Raw genomic sequence first — 20,099 nt, 5'->3', positions numbered from 1 at the left:
CCTCTCTCTCTCTCTTTGTCCCTTATCGACCAATCTCATCACTCATTCCACAGTTTTCTTATTTCTCCCATATTCCTCCCTCTTTTCTTTGTAAATTCTCTACCTTTATTTTGTTTGACAGCATTCTGTCATATCTCTTGAGCTTCCCCAACTCTTGTTTTTGTCACATCATTCCTTCCAATTTCTTCGACCCACGTCGTCTTAACCCATTCACCACGATAATCAAAAAATTCCCATAGACTTTGTACAGGGCCCACCTGGTTCCTGTAGGCAACGGGTTAACTTGTAATCACTTGCATGCCCTCTTTTCCTATGTGTTGCCTCCTCTTCCCTTCCATGTTTCTTATAATGTTCTACTAATGTACGCCTACTACTAACCTTTTATCTAATTCTACTTCCTGCTTTCCGAACTTCTCAGACTTTTCATAGCCTCTATTTGCAAGGCCGTGTTTTGACCCCCTTCTTGATTTCTTTCTTTTTCTGCTGTTATCTTGTTCATTTTCTGCTCCTTCTAACCCGTGAGATAATGTCTTGTCAAATCCTGGATGACTCTTCATACAAACTCTCTTCATTTTCTTCCCTTCACCGTTTACAATAATCATCCACTAAACTATCATACCCCCTCTGCTCCCTCCCCATGCCTTCTCTCTGCCCCCTCTCTACCTCAGTCGACCCCCTTTCTCTACCCCTTCTTTATCTTAAAATAGAACCATGTGCATCATAGCTACCTGTTATATGTCACATAACATATTTCACATTCTGTAAATAATGAATGTTGAGACGTTGCTTAACTTGCCATACATCCTGGCTTTCACTTGCCATTTCATCTTAATACACAGTCCCTCTTACTCAATCAAATCATAGAGCTCATTCAGACAACACAAGAAAATCGCTTCATCTATTATACATGATCTCTCTTACTCTTTCACACCAGAGAATCCAGTTCAGACACCTTAAGAAAACTGTTTTATCTACATGTAAATGTAGTCTCCCTTACTCAATAAAATCATAGAGCTCCATTCAGACCCCCAAGAAAACTGCTTCATCTACTTGAATAACACATGATCTCTCTTAAACTTTCATTTCAGAGAACCCAGTTCACACAACACAAGAAAAATGTTTCATCTGTATAATACATGGTCTCTCTTGTTAATGTGAAATAAGAGAGATCCATTCAGACAACACAACACTTTCATCTATAATACATGATCTCTCTTACTCTTTCAAAACAGAGAATCCAGTTCAGACACCTTAAGAAAACTGTTTCATCTATAATGTAATCTCTCTTACTCTTTCAAATCATAGAGCTCCATTCAGACACCACAAAAAAAACTGTTTCATCTATAATACATAGTCTCTGTTACTCTTTCAAATCGGACACCAGAAGAACTGTCTTATTAAAAATCAAATGTGAAATAAAGAAAGATGGGGGATATTTTTAAGAACTAACACATTGTCCATTTTGATTTTGGATTTATTCAGAATATGACACATTCATTTTTTTGCCAGTGTCATTTTCAGTTTTTAAACAAGTTTAGTTTCCTGGTTTGGGTTTGGCCTCCAAATTATGTTTGTAGGTGACGTAAGGAATTACCACATTCCCTGTCTTATGATGTGTATCAGTCTTGTAGTTGATGTATCTAACTTAAAAACTGAAGCATGAGTTTCCATGTTTTGTTTTAACAGGACTTGCCAGACACCAACAAGCTGTTACGATCAGATAACTACAGTCATCAAACACTCCAGGAATACGCCCGTGAGGCTGCAGACTTCTGTACCAACTTCCAACTCCCCACCTTAGACTACGCCCTCAATCATCATGGCAAACCAGACGTTGCTATGTTTGATTTTACATCAATCTACGCCGCTGAGAACGCTGCTAGGGTACTAGATAGGAACGGTCACAAGCTACTACTAGCATTGGTTGGCGATAGTTTATTGGAGGTGGGTAGTCAAATGTAGTTTTAATGATTTACATTAGGTATTCACTGAGTGATTTTATTATATATAGCAGTTATGAGGTGCTGATTTATCTAGCTTCCTATTCAATGGCGCACTATATATTGCCCTGGCTGTAGCTCCAGCTGCTAGAGGTGCTTGGTGCATTCAAGGAATTAATCCTGCCGGGTACCCATTCACCTCATCTTGGAATATACCTTCTTTTAATCACTCTCTCTAACCAATATGATTTGGGGTTTTCTGATGCTGTTTACTCACTTTCTTTGAACCATATTTTAACATTCAATTCATGATTTCTTTTGTTTGTTCTTTGTAGCCTTTCTGGCCTACCGGTTCTGGATGTGCGAGAGGTTTCCTAGGTGCTTTTGACGTTGCTTGGATGATCCATTTAATTCAGGATTCTTTTGTTTTTTCTTTGTAGCCTTTCTGGCCTACCGGTTCTGGATGTGCGAGAGGTTTCCTAGGTGCCTTTGATGCTGCTTGGATGATCCGCAGCTGGGCTTCAGGAGTGATGACACCGTTAGAGGTCCTAGCTGAGAGGGAAAGTTCTTATCGTCTTCTAGCTCAGACCACTCCTGAGAATCTATGCAAGGTAAGTTTCCATGACCTTCCGGAGAACGTTTCAACAAGAGTGTTTGCGCATTGTCAGATCTGACGGCTTTCCTTGATTTTTAATTTTCTGAGAAGTACAGTTACAATGGTCCTGTCAAATAAAAGAGACTTTGTCAGATAAATAATTTGACAAGTCCTTTCATAAAACGCTCATCAAGGTCTCTTTGTCAGAAATGAAAAATTGTCATTATCTGACAGACTCTTCTCAGCCAATTAAACAAACAAGGGTGGTCATGAGATCTGACACTCTGTTACATGTAGATGATAAATGTTGGTAAAGTTTCCTATTTTACAACTTCGAGGCTCCATTCTTTTATGTATCACCCTCCCCAAAGAGTGGCAAGATCATAATTTTATGGAGTTTAGTAAAATTGTCTTAACCCTAAAAAGACTGGGGGGGGGGCTGATTCAGCCCCCCCCTCAACATTTTTCGCGATAAATCCACCGCGCAAATTTTTTGGACCACGTCGCTCGCTGACTTTTTACTTTCAAGTCTCGCGCAACTTTTGAGACCAAAATTGTGACTCCCGGATACGCGATTCGGAAATTACGCAACATTTCGTAAGTGCATGCAGACCCAAAATTACTCAAAAACGTGAAATTGTGTACAAATCAAATGCAAATAGTGTTTTTAACCAAAATTCATAAATGTATCATTATTTTTCCTTTTACTGCTTAAAATCAATTGATTTTTTCTTTCTTATGGTCAAAATAAAGTCCCCGATAATTTCCATTGAAAAAACAATAAAAAACAAAAAGTCGAAAAACAAAGAAATACATAAGAAATTTAGAAAACAATAGAATACGTAAGAAAATATATGTGATGTTGAATTTTTTTAAAATAAATTTGATCAGATGCCTATCTAGAGTATGTGAATCAAAAATTAGCATTTTAGGGGCATTATTTTATTAATTAGAGCAAACTTATGATTTTACGCATAAATTAGCATAATCAATGAAACATGAGATTTTTTGCAGAATTTGATGTTATAGTTTTGTAGATAATGCCATGGGTAACGCGTGTGCCAATTTTTCGTCACGATAGCGCGATCGACGGCCGAGATCATAAGGGGGGGCTGAATCAGCCCCCCCAGTCTTCTTGGGCGTTGAAATAGCCCAGTCTATTTAGGGTTAAAGGTATTGTTTAACTTTGTGAGCAGCCGATTTAAAAAATTCTCAAACCAAGATGAAACATGTGTACAAGTGCAATAAAACCCGAAAACAACCATTATTGAGAATGAAAAGCTAAAACTACAAGGCAAACCCTGATTTTGTAAATAGGCATCTTATAGACACCTAGATAGTACACATAAGTGTATGGGATGAAATTAAGATGGTGTTTCCGGTCAAACCAATGTTAACCAATCACTTTAATACTGTACAAGCTATAAGATTCATTTCACATGGTTTATTTTCCCGTATATAGATAAACTTATGAAAACAAATCCTGCACTTTTATACCAAAGCGGCAGCACCAATATTACATTTTGAATAATGTGTTTTTTGTTAAATCTCTTTTTGTTTCACAGATTTATGAATCATATGGAATCAATCCAAACAGTAGATATCCACACTTAAACACCAGAGCCGTAGCACCTCAAGAAGTTATACACCTTTATGACACCTTGGATGAAGATCTCAAGGCTCAGTTTGAAATCCTAGAGAAGAAACCTTCTATGGTTCTCAATAGAACAGGTGAGTCTGGTGTTAGTGTTAAATTATAATCAGTGTTAGGTAGGCTGGTTGTGAAAAGTGTGAAGCATTCTAGAAGAATGGATTAAACACCTTTATGACACCTTAGATGAACATTTCAAGGCCCAGTTTGAAATCTTAGAAAAGAAGCCGTGTATGGTTCTCAATAGAATAGGTTAGTATGGTGTTGACAATGTGCTCAAACTAGATTCAGTGATAGGCTAACAGAATTCTAATTGGTATTTTGTTCAACATGAGATAAGTATGATTTGTTATGCAAATTTACACACCTTGACACATAACTTTTAAGAATGGGTACCCGGCAGGAGACAGGATTAATACCTTGAATGCACTAAGCGCTGAAAGGCAGCTCGAGCTGCAGCCAGGGTAATAATAATATTGCGCCCCGAAATTTATTTCTTGATAGATGGCGCTATATAATTGCCTATTATCATGATCATTGTTTCTGTTATTAGGAGTAGCAAAGTATTGATATGGTGTCAAAGAAGAATTGTTGCATTTTTGTTGTTGTTAATATAGCTTCAGTTGTAAGGAGTAGCAAAGTTTTGGTGTAGTGTAAAAGATAAAGTGCTTACCAAGATATGTTTGGTTCATTGTTATACAGCTTTCATTCTAAGGAGTAGTGTCGATTAACGAGTGCTAAATATGTTATATTTTGGTTATTCTTTCTACAGTTTCTGCTGTTAGTAATAGCAAGGTATTGATGTGGTGTCAATGATAAAGTGCTCACCAAGACATATTTTTGTTTATTGATTATACAGCATCCGTTGTGAGGAGTAGTAAGGTGTTAATCTGGTGTCAATGATACAGTGCTTACCATGATATATTTTTGTTTATTGATTATACAGCATCCGTTGTGAGGAGTAGTAAGGTGTTAATCTGGTGTCAATGATCCAGTGCTTACCATGATATATTTTGTTTATTGATTATACAGCATCCGTTGTGAGGAGTAGTAAGGTGTTAATGTGGTGTCAACGAGTTACTGCTAACTATCTGAATGTGATGGTTGATAACATGACATCAAGTTGGAGGAATGGTTTAGCGTTATGTGCCATTATACACAGATACAGACCACACCTCATGTAAGTGTACCACTATCAAATCCATTGGCCTGAATTCACAAAGGAGATTTTGAAAAGCACCGGTTGAACCCATGGTTTTATGCACATTTTCTGTATAACTTACGCTTAATTTACAGCGTATACTGAAAATTGTCCAATACTGATGCATGTTTTTGTCGCAGTGCGCCAAATTGATGCCTGTTGCCACGGTTAAGTACCCTAAGTAACGGTGTATTAACCGCACCCCCAACTTTGGACTAAAAAAAAAAAAATCCTCTCACATTTACATGCATATTTGAGGTACGAAGAAACAAAATCTAAGTTTTTAAGATTTCAAAGTATCCAAAGAGATTACCGGTATGCTGTTCTTGATCAATTCATCTACAAATGTTAGAAAGAAAGAACGGTCCCGACAATATTATATAACTTACACACTCACTCACCTCACAGTCACAGTGTACACACACAGCACTGCCATTACATTGCAAACTACGATATAGTACATGTACCAGTCATGCCAGTACATCTTATCAAATTATGATCTGTGTCTTTCCCAGCGTAGGAGGAAGAAACATTCACATTTCTTGCATCACAACCTCACAATCACTTCTCAGAAATTTGATGTCTTAGCATGAATTTTGGATACGGGATTACAGGAAGGTTCGAGAAACAAAGAAATTGACATTTTTTCCTGTTGTTTTTTACGGCTTCGTGCCGTCTCTCTCGTGCGTGGTTTACATGGTATCTTATGAAAAGCAAACAGGAAGGAGAAAAAAACAAGCTGGCGCGAAACGGGACTTTGAATAGCGCCAGCTTAAGTCGCACTATAACCACATTACAACGCAATCTCTAAGCTCACTCAACTCTCGCTCAGCGGTGACAAAATATTACTGAGTATGCTTGGCGTCTCTTTTAAATTAGCCAGGGAACTTCACTACTTTGAATCGAGAATAAAGTCAAAATTAGTGTCATGAAGGTGGGTGCGTTTGTTATGGACAACATTTAATTAATATTGTAATAATCACTTTCCATTACCCGCGGCTCATACCCCTCTAAACAACATTGCCTGGGCGGCTACGCCCGGCCACCCGATGTGTTGTGAACTGGCAGACATCGTACATGTACGGGAGGGGTTACAGCGGGCTGGCTCAGACCCGTCACCGTGTATAAACCGCACCCCCGACTTTTGCTTCTATCCCGCCAAGAAAAAGGTGCAGTTAATACACCGTTACTTACGGTACCCTATTTTTTTCATGAGTCCACTGTTTTGAATTTATGATCCCACTGTCATAACAGTTGTCTCATGGATGAAATAGTAATACATATACATGTACTTAACCATGGCAGCAGGCGTCAATTTGGCGCACTGTGACAAAAGCACGGATCAGCATTGGACATTTCTTTTATATGTGTGAAAAAGTCCATTTCAAGCACCTACATACATGTATATGTCAAGAGTAAGGGGAAATCTCAGTGTTGTGCTCTACCTGCACTCGTAGAATGAGATATAATAGGAGGAGAAACCAGCAGGTCGCAGTGATTTTTAGTTCACTTTTCACTTCCCAAGGCACAGGTGTTGCCATAGGGCAATGTCACTGTATATCTACATTTGATCCCCTATGTCTAGGACCGTCCTTTTATTGTTTGTCTTTCTTCCTAGTTCTAAATGAGCAGTGCTGACAAATGATTATGTCTAGGGCAGCTCATGAAGTGACAAAATAATGGAGAAAAATAGATGTTGGACACAAAAGTACATGTAGTTTTGAAAAATTATTGTTTCATGCAATATGCTAATCCCTCAAGTTTCAGTCATTTTTGTTGTCCATGTGGTTTTTCTTTGAAAATACTGAATTCCTTTATACCAAAATAGTGATTTCCAGCTTTTGAATAGTGAAATGTTCTTGTTCTGGTTGGCAGCTCTGGGTCCCGTAACACAAAGGTTAGCGATTGATCATACGCTTGATTTTTAAGATTGATTGTACATTATAATCAATGGAATCAGTCGTGGATAAATGTTCTACACTCATTGCCAAGCTTTGTGTTACGGGCCCCTAGTTAATGAATGGAATTGCCCTGAAAATAATAATTATCCATCCATATCCATATTTTTTTTATTCGAATGATACCAGAAGTGAAATACTCAGAAAATTTGTTTTGCCCAATTGATCGTGGGCCCGGCAGCCACTGTGCAGCGCCAGATCGACGAGGCTCTATCCCTTTAATTGTTGAACGCCAAACAGGGTAGCAGCAACTCCCATCTTTTAACGTCTTTTGGTCTGACGCGGCCGGGGTTTGAACTCCCGACCTCCCGGTTGTGAGACGGACGCTCTACCAACTGAGCCAACACACCGGTTTTTATGATTATTATTCAAATTTCTTTCATAACTTTCTCCTCTCATCTAGTGATTACAATCGTCTGAGACCTGAGAATGTAGTAGAGAATAATCAGCTAGCGTTTGACATCGCTGAGCGTGAGTTTGGTATACCACCGGTAATGACAGGCAAGGAGATGGCTGCTAATGCCTGTCCTGATAAACTCACCATGGTAGCTTACATACTGAGGTTCTATGATCTCTTCAAAGATGAACTACCAGCTTCTGTTAAACGTAAGTTCACTCCTAGCTCCTCTTCCTATAACCAAAACCAGGTGCCGCGGAACGGTTTTCAAAGTGGAGGGGCTGAGTCAAAAGTGGGGGGGGGGGGCTGACCATGCTAAAAATCACAATCATATGGTCAATTTTACGTTTTTGTACACGGTTTTGGGAAAAAAGTGGGGGGGGCTGAAGTCCCCCCCCCCCCCTGGCCCCTGAAAATATCTTGGTCAGTTTCGCCTAGCTCCTTTCCACAAATACTTCATTCAAGATTTCTCAGTCACTGTCTGTTTATTAAATAATAGTTTGTTAGGTGTACTATTTGTGAAAGTAAGAGCCTTCTGCTAAACGTAAGTTCATACCTAGCTTCTTTCAGCATATACATGTACTTCATTTATAATGTTTTGGCGTCTTTATTTTGTAGTGGTTTGTTAGGTGTATTTTCTCCTGAAAGTAAGCGCAGCTTCTATTAAACATAAGTTCACAGTTAGCTCCTCTCATAATCTCTCAGTCAATGTATTTTATGATTATTTGGGAGTGGTGTCTTAGGTGTTCTTTCTCTTGAAAATAATATAGATTTGTTCATTTTAGAGGGAGAGAAGTAAGAGCAATTTCTGTAGTTAAATTTGGCCCACCCTCAAAATAGGGGCTTATGTAGCTGTAAAATGTGGATTGTTACTGATTGAAAACAGTGTGCACGTCTGTATTCAAGCATGACTTACGTCACACCCCCCGGGGCCTGTTTCATAAAGCTGCTCTTAAGTTAAGAGCGACTTTTAGAACAACTGGTGATCCTTTCTTGTAAATGATATTCACCATTAAATGTTCGTGGGTGATTATTTAGTGCATATATAAGAAAGGTTCACCAGTTGTTCTTAACTTACGAACAGCTTTATGAAACACCCACCAGGTCAAAACTTGATCAGACTGCCTAGATTTGGAAAGAAACAGGCCTTCCTCACTCCACCCTATCAACTGAATCCATGAAATAATGTGTTTTTAATGTGTTTTAATGTTCTCTCCCTTTCTTTACAGAAGAGACAAATACCAAAGAAATCCACATAGAAGAGTCCCATCCACCCCAAGCCAAGTCTTCCATTCCAAAATCATCCCTCCTATCGCGGCTCGCCTCCAAAGTACGAAGGAAATCCCACGAGAAACATGACAAAGAGAACGCAGAGAAAGCTAAAGCAAGTGGGAGTGGCGTTGGCTCGAAACGAAAACATCACAAGCATAAAGATGCCCCCGGTGAGTGCGGTCATTTCGCTTCTTTGAAACTTTTGTAGGCAAGCTTTTATTTATTTTCTCAAACTTTAGTTTTTGTTGACAATTTACACAAATGAATTAGAATTTTATATCATTTATCAATTTTACAATATACTAATTGCATTCATGATTTATTCTCTTGTTTGATAATCTATTGATATGATATATTCATCATTCTTATCGAATATTGATGATTCCTAATTGTCTTGCAAATATGTTTAAAGTTTGATCAGATATTATTTTTCTGACAGTTTGAAGTTGTAACAGACTGAGGAGGACATATTGTTATCAAATACATTCATGTATGTTATGATATTATTCTTCTGTCTGATGGCAAATTGTTTTCAAATGTATTCATGTGTGTTTTGATGTTCTTCTTCCGACAGTCTGTTGACATTGTTTTCGATTGTATTCATGTGTGCTTTGATGTTATTCTCATGACAGTCTGATGACATCATTGAGAAGCGAAAGCTGATCACACAGGGTGCCGACAAGACTGAGAACGGTGGTCTGAACGTAGCGGCCAAGAATGAACTCAACGTTGGTATCAGAGGTCAAAACAAGGTCAGCGGACTTGCCGAGCAACTCCAGGCCAATCTTAGGTCCAACTTTGGTATGGATACAGTCACAGATGGACCAAGACCAGTGAGTTATTCTCTGTAACATATTTTTCTTTGCGATCAAACTTATTAAGTCATTACTTGTTATGCCATTGACAGTGTACAATCATTTATGAAAGTAGAGTGAACAATACATTGCTAGTCTTTGTGTAACTTGACCTAGATCAGTGAGAAGAACCCATAGGCCCATATTCTGATGTCAGGTTTAACTTTGACCATGGTCTAACTCTGTGCTAAAATTATGGAAAGCCAAATATGCCAAAATATTCCTTACATGGTACGTTTCTTATGTTCACTGTGCTCTTTTGGTAACTTGTGAATGGTGAAGAAAGCTGTGTTATTCATCCTTCCCGAACGGTTAAGAATGATTTGGGAGAAAAATGAACTGATACATTGAAATTCTACTGTTACAGATTTAAAACCACTATTGGCTATCCATAGTTAAACCACAACTTTAAAGAAGAATTTAGATCAAAGCCGACTTCAGAATACGGGCCATAGAATTTACAGTCAAAAAGTTATATCTTAGCCATGGGTGGTTGATTAAAAAAATAATCCCTGTATATTGCGTTTGGGTTCAATACAATCTTTCCAAAATGCTTTATTTTATTCATGTCATTATGTATATATGCTACTTTTATTGAGTGAAATAAATGAATTGAATTGAAATTTTTTCATATGTCTTTATCTTTTCTTTATATTCAGAAACCCAAACCATTGATTGACACTGGTAACGTCCAAGGAAGCCAGCTGTGTGTATTCTGTAGTAAACGTGTTTATGTGATGGAAAGGCTAAGTGCTGAAGGAATGTTCTTTCATAGAGACTGTTTTAAATGTCAAGATTGTGATTGTACAATCAGGATTGGAAACTATGCATATCTACCGGACCAAGATGGCGGAAAAGGTTTGTAGTATTACACTTCACTCTCCATACCATTGCCATGAAACATGATTCAGTTTTAATTGGACAGTTGCTAGTTTCCATTTTGCTTCATATTTTACGGATCTTTTATTTCCCTAAACGCTGTAGGGGAGCGTTTCATCACCATTTTGTCCTGATAAGTTGTGAGATCAGACAACTTTCTCTGATTTGGAATGAACAACTGTTACCATGGTAACTGTCTTATAAAGCATGTGTTGTCGGATAAAACGTCTGACTGGTCCTTTCATGAAACGCTCCCCTGGTTTCACTGAAATTATTTTTCCCAAATTAATTGGGAAAGCGTCATTTGGCGGTTCTGACTCTCGCTTTGTAATCAGAGGGTCATGTGTGCGAATCCTACCATGGCCTAGCGTCCGTTGGCAAGGCGTCAATCCACACTTTGCCACTCTCACCCAGGTGCTAATTGGGTACCGGTAGGAAACAACCGTCATTGTGGTTGGTTTAGCAATTGTGTGCCTAACAGGCTGCTTGAAATGCTTTGAAATGCATTGGCAGGGTGATAATAATTGTGAAGCGCTTTGAGCAGTCGTAGATTGATAAAGCGCTATATAAATGCCAATTATTATTATTTTCCTTATCGCTAAAAAAATGAGAACATTGCATGTACCTTTGTTGGTCCTCCAACACAGATTCTTGTAGGAATGATCTATAGTGGGTTCATTTTCAGGGTCCTGTCTTACAATGAGTTGCAAATAATAATAATTTGCAGTTCTTGTATAACGCATATCACATTATCAATAATGTCTCTATGCGCATCCAAAAGACTTGGATATTATTACCCCAGCCGTAGCTTGTCAGCCGTAATTACTAAGATTACAGCGCACACGCATTTTAAAGAATAAATTCCTGCCATGTACCCATTCACCTCACCTGGGTTGAGTGCAGCAAAATGTGGATACATTTCTTGTTGAAGGAAATTTCGCTATGGCTGGGATTCAAACCCATGACCCTCTGTTTCAGGGTCAGAAGACTAATCCATTGAGCCACAACGCTCCACATTTGATCAACCACAACTATGGAAAGCCAGTAACATCAAAATCTAAAATGTATGTTTGTTCAAAATATTTTCTAGATATGTTGTATATTCATACATCCATCGTCTTCTTGAAAATTCAGTGTGCTTCTCTTTGCATACAAATGACATTGTGCAAAATTCCTGTAGAAATTAATATGACATTGATGGATTTCCATATAGTCGAGGTTGATTGGATGAAAGGTGTAACGGGCCCCTGATTTGACAGCCTGTTATCATGTTTGATTCCACAGGTCTATTCCTATGTAGAGAACACTTTGCAGCCAGGAAGCAAGCAGCTAGAAAGAGAAGCCTTAGTGATAAAGACAGAGAAGCAGTACAGTCTAAGGTGAGACACTCAAACCATAATGATTAATAAATACAATTTTATGATTGATGACACTGTATTCTAAAGTTGAGTTTGATTCTTGTTTAAAGTTTTGGTTTATCTATGGATAGTCATTTGTGACATAAAATTCATGATGGTTCAATATATCGGCTCGTTTGATTCTCAAATCATTCATAACTGCCTGAGAAGGATGAATGAGATTGTTGTTTTCACTTTTTTAGGAAAGAGAACATTAAAAATGAGAAGCGTCAAATGTAAACAAATTTTGACATGTTTGGCTTTCCATAATCTTAGTACAGAGTTGACCAGGGTCTTAGTTAAACCTGACTTCAGAATACTGGCCATGTAAATCAATCCTGAGATCAGTTTCGTACCGTCTTGTTACTGTACTCATTGGACCCCTTCACGAAGCATTTTTAATTTTCACTGACAAAATGTTAGAAGCTAGTAAACACTTTATAACCGGGCATGATGGCTAAATGGTAGAGCGTCCGCCTCATGAACGGAAGGTCGTGGGTTCGATCCTCTGCCGAGTCATACCAAAGACTAATAAAAATAAGACCTTCTGCCTACTTGCTAGGCGCTCAGCATTTAGATTGGAGAAGGGTAATGATAACATATTATATTATGGAGGGCCGCTGGAAGAGCAGTCTTATGATTGAAGTTGCTACCCTGGGTAAATAAAACATTATTATTATTGTTATCTCTGATTAGCTGAGAGAAAGCTTGTCAGCCAATGATTTTTATATAATAAATATCCTTCATGAATTGCCCTCCAATGGGTGTTTTCATAAAGCTGTTTATAAGTTAGAGCAACTGGTGAAAACTTGCAAGACTTACAAAAAGGTTGATGAAATTGTTAATTACTATTTAATATATCAATCAACCGGTGTGTTGGCTCAGTTGGTAGAGCGTCCGGCTCACAACCGGGAGGTCGGGGGTTCAAACCCTGGCTGCGTCAGACCAAAAGACGTTAAAAGATAGGAGTTGCTGCTACCCTGTTTGGCGTTCAACGATTAAAAGGATAGAGCCTCGTCGATCTGGCCCTGCTCGGCGGCTGCCGGGCCCACGATCAATTGGGCAAAGCAAATTTTCGGAGTATTTCATTTCTGGTGTCTATTTCGAACAATAAATGTCAGTATGTGCAGTGACATAAAACAGCGGGATGATTAATCAGATTTTTATATCTCTGTTCTCATCCCTCCGCTTGGTTCGGAGATCGTCGGGTTCAACCCGCATGTGACGTACAGTATCTTGAAGACTGAATGTTAGTGACTCATCAGGCCAGGAGAGCACTGGAACGGCTATTATGGATTTTTGTGATATATATCAAGGTCGCTTTTAATAGCTTGACGTTGATATCCAGGGGGAGCTTTGAGTCAAAGGCAATAAGAACATCTTGGGTGAAATTGAAATTGTAGTTTACAGCTGGTTTGTCAGAAAAATGCTCCAGATACCATCGATGATCCTGTGATATCTCCTTGATTTTGAGTATGAAATCTTCTCTAATATGCTTAAGAAAGATGCAACATCTAATGTGCTCTCTTTCGAATCATTTCTATGTCTTGCATAATCTTTCTTTTTTTACAGAAGCAAGTATTTTCTTTTGATTCCATCGAAGAGGTCGTGGAAGATGAGAATGAGAATATTTCCCACCCACAACCCACCACACCAAAGACTCCCAAAACACCGAAGACACCGTTTAGGAAACGATCGTTGCTTTCACCGTTCTTCGGAAAGAGATCAAAGACAACTCCTGAGAGAGATGGTAAGATGAGGTTTATTTTCAATTGGTCTAATGCCATTTTGTCCAATTACTAACTCAATTACTATCATGGAGCATCGTGGCCCAGTGGATAAGACTCCTGACTTTGAAACAGAGGGTCGTGGGTTCGAATCGCAGCCATGGCGTAATTTCTTTCAACAAGAAATTTATCCACATTGTGCTGCACTCAACCCAGTAGAGTTGAATGGGTACCCGGTAGGAAGAAATTCCTTGAATGCCTTGAGCGCCTAGGGAGCCCAGCTAAAGCCGGGGTAATAATAATAGCAGGGCCCACTGGGAGAACAGTTTTCAGAACTGAAGAGGCTTCCCTGTGTAAATATACCTATATCATTATCATTTGGTAAACCCTCAGCCACTATACCCTCATCCACTATCCAAGTTAGTCCAATTGCCATTCAATCCTTGTACCATTTGGGCTAATTGATCTAAGTGTAAAGTGGCCAAAATGAAAATGGATATTAGACTAACTGGTTATGAGATGAAATGGTCATAGATGAACTGTTGATTAGACGAAGTGATGATTGGACCAAATGGTTGTTAGACAAAATGTTTGTTAGATCTCTATTTCTCATATATCAGAATAAATAAGAATGCAAAAATAAGTTTTTGAACAGTTTTGTATCACAATGAACAAATGATCAAATGATTTATATTTTATGGATTATTCATTACAATATTATATTCCTACATATGCTTTGGAATCAGTTGATACCATGTTAGGAAATCAATCAACATTCTAAATTCCTAGCTTTAAATCACATGTTTGCTTTGCCATGAAAGTATTTAAGTGCTTTTATTTGTGATAAAAAAACAGTATTTCAGTGCATACACATGTAGTTTGTTTCTATCATATGATTTTGGGCAGTTCCATAAAGTAATCAATGTTGTTTTACATCCAACTCTCTTTTCACCATTCTTGTGGTTTATTTCACAAACTGGTTTAGCTATTTGAGAGTATTACGACATTTCCTATAAACCTACATATCAGTAGTAGGCCATACATACCTGATGTTGTCCTTTTTGAATGAGTTTCCCAATTCGATTTGAAGATAAATGCCAGTTGTGGTAATGATTTCAAAATTAGTTCTTACAGAATCCATAAAATGACCACCAAAGTGACTGTTTGTGTAAATAGAAAATGTGCCAAAGGATTCTGGAAGAAATTGTGTAATTGCTGAGAAATTAGCAAATAAGCATGGGATTTGGGTCAAGCGTCGGGCCGACATTCAAAGCAATAATAATACACTGTCTGACGTGCACTTATCTGTGTTGGTGATCTTCAGTGTGAACATTTTTCAGCTTAGATTTCAAGATTTCACAAAGTTCAGTTTATGTACATGTAACTGTACCAGATCTAAATCCTTGATGATATAGTGACAGTTAAGCCTAGTTTTACAGACATTCTCGTGAAATCAGTGATTACTGCAACTACTTTCATTTATCTTTAACTTGATACAGAAATGCAGAAGATGTATGAGAAGATAGCTGAATCTAAGGGTGCTCTGACAGAAGAAGAACAGGCTAGATATAACCTGGGTACATCGGTCAATACAGATGATGAACTAGAAGAGTAAGTAGCCCTTTAGATAGGATGTAGAATGCAATGAGGAAAGAAGGTGTAATAAGTGGAAGATTAAGGAGAGGAAGGAAGGAAAGAAGGAAGAAAGAAAGAAAGAAAAGAAAGAGAGAGAGAGAGAGAGCAGGATTGGGAAAAGTAGGAGAAATATGAAAAAAGAGCAAGAGGAGAAATAGAAGAAGGAAAATAAGAAGTAGAGAAGAAGATGGAGGGGGGAGGGGAATGCCGATGTAAAAGACAATAGGCATTGTTAGGATATTGATATTGACAAGATACTAAAGATTAAATTAAGATAATGATTATAACAAAGCTTGAGAATGCATTATCAGTTCAAATATATAATAGGTGAAAATCCCCATACATGTTTTCCGCAGATCATCAGACAGCGATTATAATGAAGAAGAGAAGGCCTGGCTTGAAAAGGAAGGATTATCAACAAGTAAGTCATCAAAAACTGTCATTTCTCCCCAAATTATTCACACTCCTCTCATATCATATTGGGTACATGTTTCTCTCAATATCTGATCATAGATTATTAATCATTTATCAATCAGAAATAATGAAACTCTTTTTGAAGGCCAAGATCCCTTCTTTGTTTGAATTAGCATTATGTACTCAAACTTTGGAAATACAAGCTCCCTAATGAAATATTCATATAACCTTAATATCAAATAATGTAAGAGATGCAGTGTTGTTCTTTTTTCTCAGAATCTTTTTGAGAAATCATCCTTTTAGCATTATTTAGATTTATGATATAAGTGCAGGGAATACTTTTCCTTTTGATCATCGGCTTTGGACAATGAGGACAATATTTCATTAATTTTCTGTACATTCCAATAAACCTGTTACACAATAAGCAGTAGCAGTCATACTACAGTACAAGGTGAATAACAAATTGCCATGCAAAACAAGGGAATTCCCTGGTCTAGACATCTCTATGGGCTATTAAGTTACGATAAGTCCATCAGTAGGTCCAGGGCTACATTCTATCAAGACCAATCATTGACCCACCTTCATCAAACTATTAGTGATTCTAACAAGTAGTGCCACCCACCTATAGCCTTCTATACATCTTCCAATAAAATAAAATTGGTTCTGAATAACAAAAACTAATCAAGAAATATTCTTTATCATTCCAAGTGTGTGGTGTACAAATATAGACACACACCATGGCCTTGGTCCCATCTACCTGTCTACATGTTTCATTTTTATGCATCAGAATGTATGCTGTTAATCAAAGATTTTCATGAATTTATCTTGTGTTTTCAACACACGGCAAAATTTACCTCAATGCTTAGTTGGTTTTCTTCTACTGGTCAACACAAATTAATTTTCAGGATTTTAAGAGAAGATTGTTGAGATTAATGAAGAATAATTTCAATTATGCTATTTCCTGTCATGAAATGCTTTGATGTCACTTAATTGATTATTTGAGACAAAATTCTGGACTGATTAGTTTGAGATTCACACTGTCAATCATCTTGCTTTATTGGAAAAGCAAATAGTTCTTATAAAGACAAAGCACAAAAGAGGTGTCTATCTAAAATTAATAATGAATATCTAGCCATTGCTATTTCAGGTAGATGGGACAAAGTCTTTAACCCAAATATATAACCTTCCTTAGAAAATAATAGAAAATTGTACCTTTATCCCTAAATTGACCTGCTCCTAACTGCATATATTACATGTATAAACCAAGTCATATAATTGAGGATATGAATGCAAGAATGACTTAAGTCCATGATAGTTCATGCTGAGTAAATCATAAAAATCAAATTGTATTTGCTTGCCTTTGCTATCAGCTATGCATCTATAGTTCAAAATATCATGATTTGGTCGTCTTTTCTAAATTTTGTTTGGTTGTTATTAACATGCATTACTTAAACAATGAAACAATGAAAAATTGAGCATAAAAGAAATCAATTTCATTTTTCACTTGTAAAAAGTGGTCAAACACATAACCCATGTCTACATGAATGTGAACCTGGGTATGAAAGCCACCTGTTTTCTGTGTGTTTTCTATAGATGGCCTTTATATGCAGGTTCAAATGTGTACAGCTTATAGCAAAACTTCTGTGGTTTTCTTTTTTCAAGTTGTGTGTATTTTCTGCAATCATTGTACCGCTTTAAACACCAACCATGCTTGTGTATTGTAGACTGTTTATGTACTATAAAATCATGCCAAATATTTTTTAATATTTCAGTTTAACCTGGATAGAAAGTTATGCTGATAAGGGGGATAAGAGAAAATGGGCAAAAAGTGTAATATATTGTATTATTGTATAAATGAATAAAATTACCAATTTTGAGAAGACATTTCAGAAGATGAATTCAAATCAAATTCAGATTTCAGAAACATATTTATATGGTAGTGATATCATGTAATCCTCTGAGAACAACCCCCCCCCCAAAAAAAAATGTCTCTAATCTTATATTGAACTACATTAAAAAATAATAATCTTATAGCATTATATTTTACTATGATAACTTATGATATGAAATGAATTTAAATTACACCTTGAAGTGTTAATAGTACATTTCTTGTATTCATATAGGATAGAATAAACATGTCTATCATTCATACTTGTATGTAGAGCGGTGCTAACAAGTAAGTGAACCCCAACAGAAAACTACAAATTTTCAAGTATTGAAGTTCTGCCATGTTTGTGATATTTAATTGTGAAGTCGGTTATAAAATATTACAATCAAATTTCAATAAAGTTTATTTCTCTGGGCTCACCAAACCTTGTACACAGCAAAAACTGTGGTGTTAACTGGTGTACATAGAGGACCACACCAGTTATTTTACACTGGTGTTAAATTGGTGGTGTTAGTTTTACACCTATAGGTGTTATTACAACACTTTTTTTGTTACATTAACACTCTTTGGTGTTATGTTTAATCTCTAGGGTGTAATTTTAACACCTCAGGGTGTGGTCCTCTATTAACACCAATTGGTGTCAGTTTTAACACCGCAGTTTTTACAGTGTAGTGTTGTTGTCTCCATTCAACACTCATTTCCTAACCAGTGGGGTTCATTGATTTGTTAGCATCACTGTATGTATTTGAAATTATCATTATTGATAGATTAAAGTTTAGAATTGATTTAGCTTTAGTTGTAGGTTTGTAGTACTAGGTATTCATATTTTTGTTGCTTGCTTGCTTGTTATTGCATTATGTTGATCAATGTTGCATGAGGTTTTGTACGCATGTATTTCTTTTCTGTTTAGCATGCTTTTCTGATTTATGCATCTTTATTTGTATGATATTTATTTACCCAAGCCATTCAATGATATTTTCCAAATGAAAGGGCCTTATTTTTGTGAGTTTTGTCTCGTGGAATATTTTCCAACAATATTTGATGTCAATTTTGATTTAATGTTCTTGGAAATGAGACAAAGTGAGAAATTAAGAGATAAAAAGTTATTTGTGCACACGAATGATAGTACATGTCCTGACATGTGAGCTTAATAAGAATTGCTTAATATAATTGAAGAGATATTGTATATAAACATTGACAGTTTTTACATTATCATAGTTACAGAAAAGAGTGATGCTCTTTATCATTTGGAAGATAATATTGTGGCATTGGTCCTTTTTATATTTCTTCTCAAGCTTGCATCTTTATTGTACATTACTACATGTAAATTGAAAATCATCAGTAAAGCACTATTTCACAGAACTATTTTCAGGTATAACAAAATTACAGTGCTATTTATTTGGTGTTATATCACAATTCTGTTTCACATTGCTGTTTGTTGTTAAAGAAAGGTATTATAGTATTTCTTCTTTGGTACTATAAAATGCTATTTCTCAATACTATTTGAGGGTGTAAAAGGTGCTATTTCATAGTAGTATTGGATAGTATCAAGAACTATTTCACAGTACTATCTCCTGATAGTGTCCTATTCATTAAAGGTGCATTGTGAGGTGTTGGTGTACTGATGGTTAAGCTATTAAATGAACATTCTCTATCATACTTTATTTTTTAAATCTCATTTTCCAAATCTCTTTGTTCAGTTCATCTATCTATAAGGTTAATTCATTCATCAGTGAAAGGGAACTACTAAAAGCTTTCATTTTTGTTCCAGCAATGGTCTTGAAAAATGTTAAGGCACACAAATAATGATAGAAATCAAATTGTTTGACAAAATGTGTTTTTACCAAAGTTCCATTAGAAATACCAAGGGTTGATATTAAAGTGATAAATTGGTGGTCTGAGAATAATGAAAGACCAAGTCTTAGTTCAGTATGCCGATTCATAAAGTTTGTTTTTCTTTTGCCAAAATTCTTAAAGCTTCAAATAAACTTTTAAAAAATATATCTCAAATTAACATTTTCTTTATATTTTGAGTCAGATGATAGTATGTAAATATCACCATAGAGATTTGATTAATATGATATTTTTTAGTTGATATGTTTATTTCATAAAAGTTTAAGTGTTTGATAAGGATATCACTTCAAGACAAAATTATATTCATGTATTCATTTGACAGTATTGGGCATGTTTCATTATTTGAAGCAAAACAAACAAATGGTAGATAGTGTACATTCATTCTGATTAATTTGAACTATAAATTATCATTTTTAATTGAATCCCTTACAAGTAAA

The 20,099-nt window shown here is 36.5% G+C and overlaps 1 protein-coding gene across 12 annotated transcripts in view; it reads left to right on the top strand.

Moving 5' to 3' along the window:
• Window positions 1-20,099, top strand: part of LOC121405875 (F-actin-monooxygenase MICAL3-like) — a 138,731-nt gene that overhangs the window by 78,536 nt on the left and 40,096 nt on the right. For 11 of the 12 annotated variants that reach the window (XM_041596861.1, XM_041596862.1, XM_041596857.1 and 8 more), the window contains 12 exons: window positions 1,687-1,944; window positions 2,381-2,551; window positions 4,101-4,266; window positions 5,219-5,366; window positions 7,749-7,951; window positions 8,972-9,182; window positions 9,646-9,847; window positions 10,528-10,726; window positions 12,032-12,126; window positions 13,717-13,894; window positions 15,371-15,482; window positions 15,863-15,927. In XM_041596861.1, coding sequence (XP_041452795.1) covers window positions 1,687-1,944; window positions 2,381-2,551; window positions 4,101-4,266; window positions 5,219-5,366; window positions 7,749-7,951; window positions 8,972-9,182; window positions 9,646-9,847; window positions 10,528-10,726; window positions 12,032-12,126; window positions 13,717-13,894; window positions 15,371-15,482; window positions 15,863-15,927 — 2,008 coding nt within the window. Of the gene's footprint in view, window positions 1-1,686; window positions 1,945-2,275; window positions 2,319-2,380; window positions 2,552-4,100; window positions 4,267-5,218; window positions 5,367-7,748; window positions 7,952-8,971; window positions 9,183-9,645; window positions 9,848-10,527; window positions 10,727-12,031; window positions 12,127-13,716; window positions 13,895-15,370; window positions 15,483-15,862; window positions 15,928-20,099 lie in introns of all 12 variants that reach the window. The other variant, XM_041596854.1, reaches the window with a different exon arrangement.

This window comes from Lytechinus variegatus, chromosome 19 (genome assembly GCF_018143015.1).
Source record: "Lytechinus variegatus isolate NC3 chromosome 19, Lvar_3.0, whole genome shotgun sequence".
Classification (NCBI taxonomy): Eukaryota; Metazoa; Echinodermata; class Echinoidea; order Temnopleuroida; family Toxopneustidae; genus Lytechinus; species Lytechinus variegatus.
This window is presented reverse-complemented; position numbering and strand designations above follow the sequence as displayed.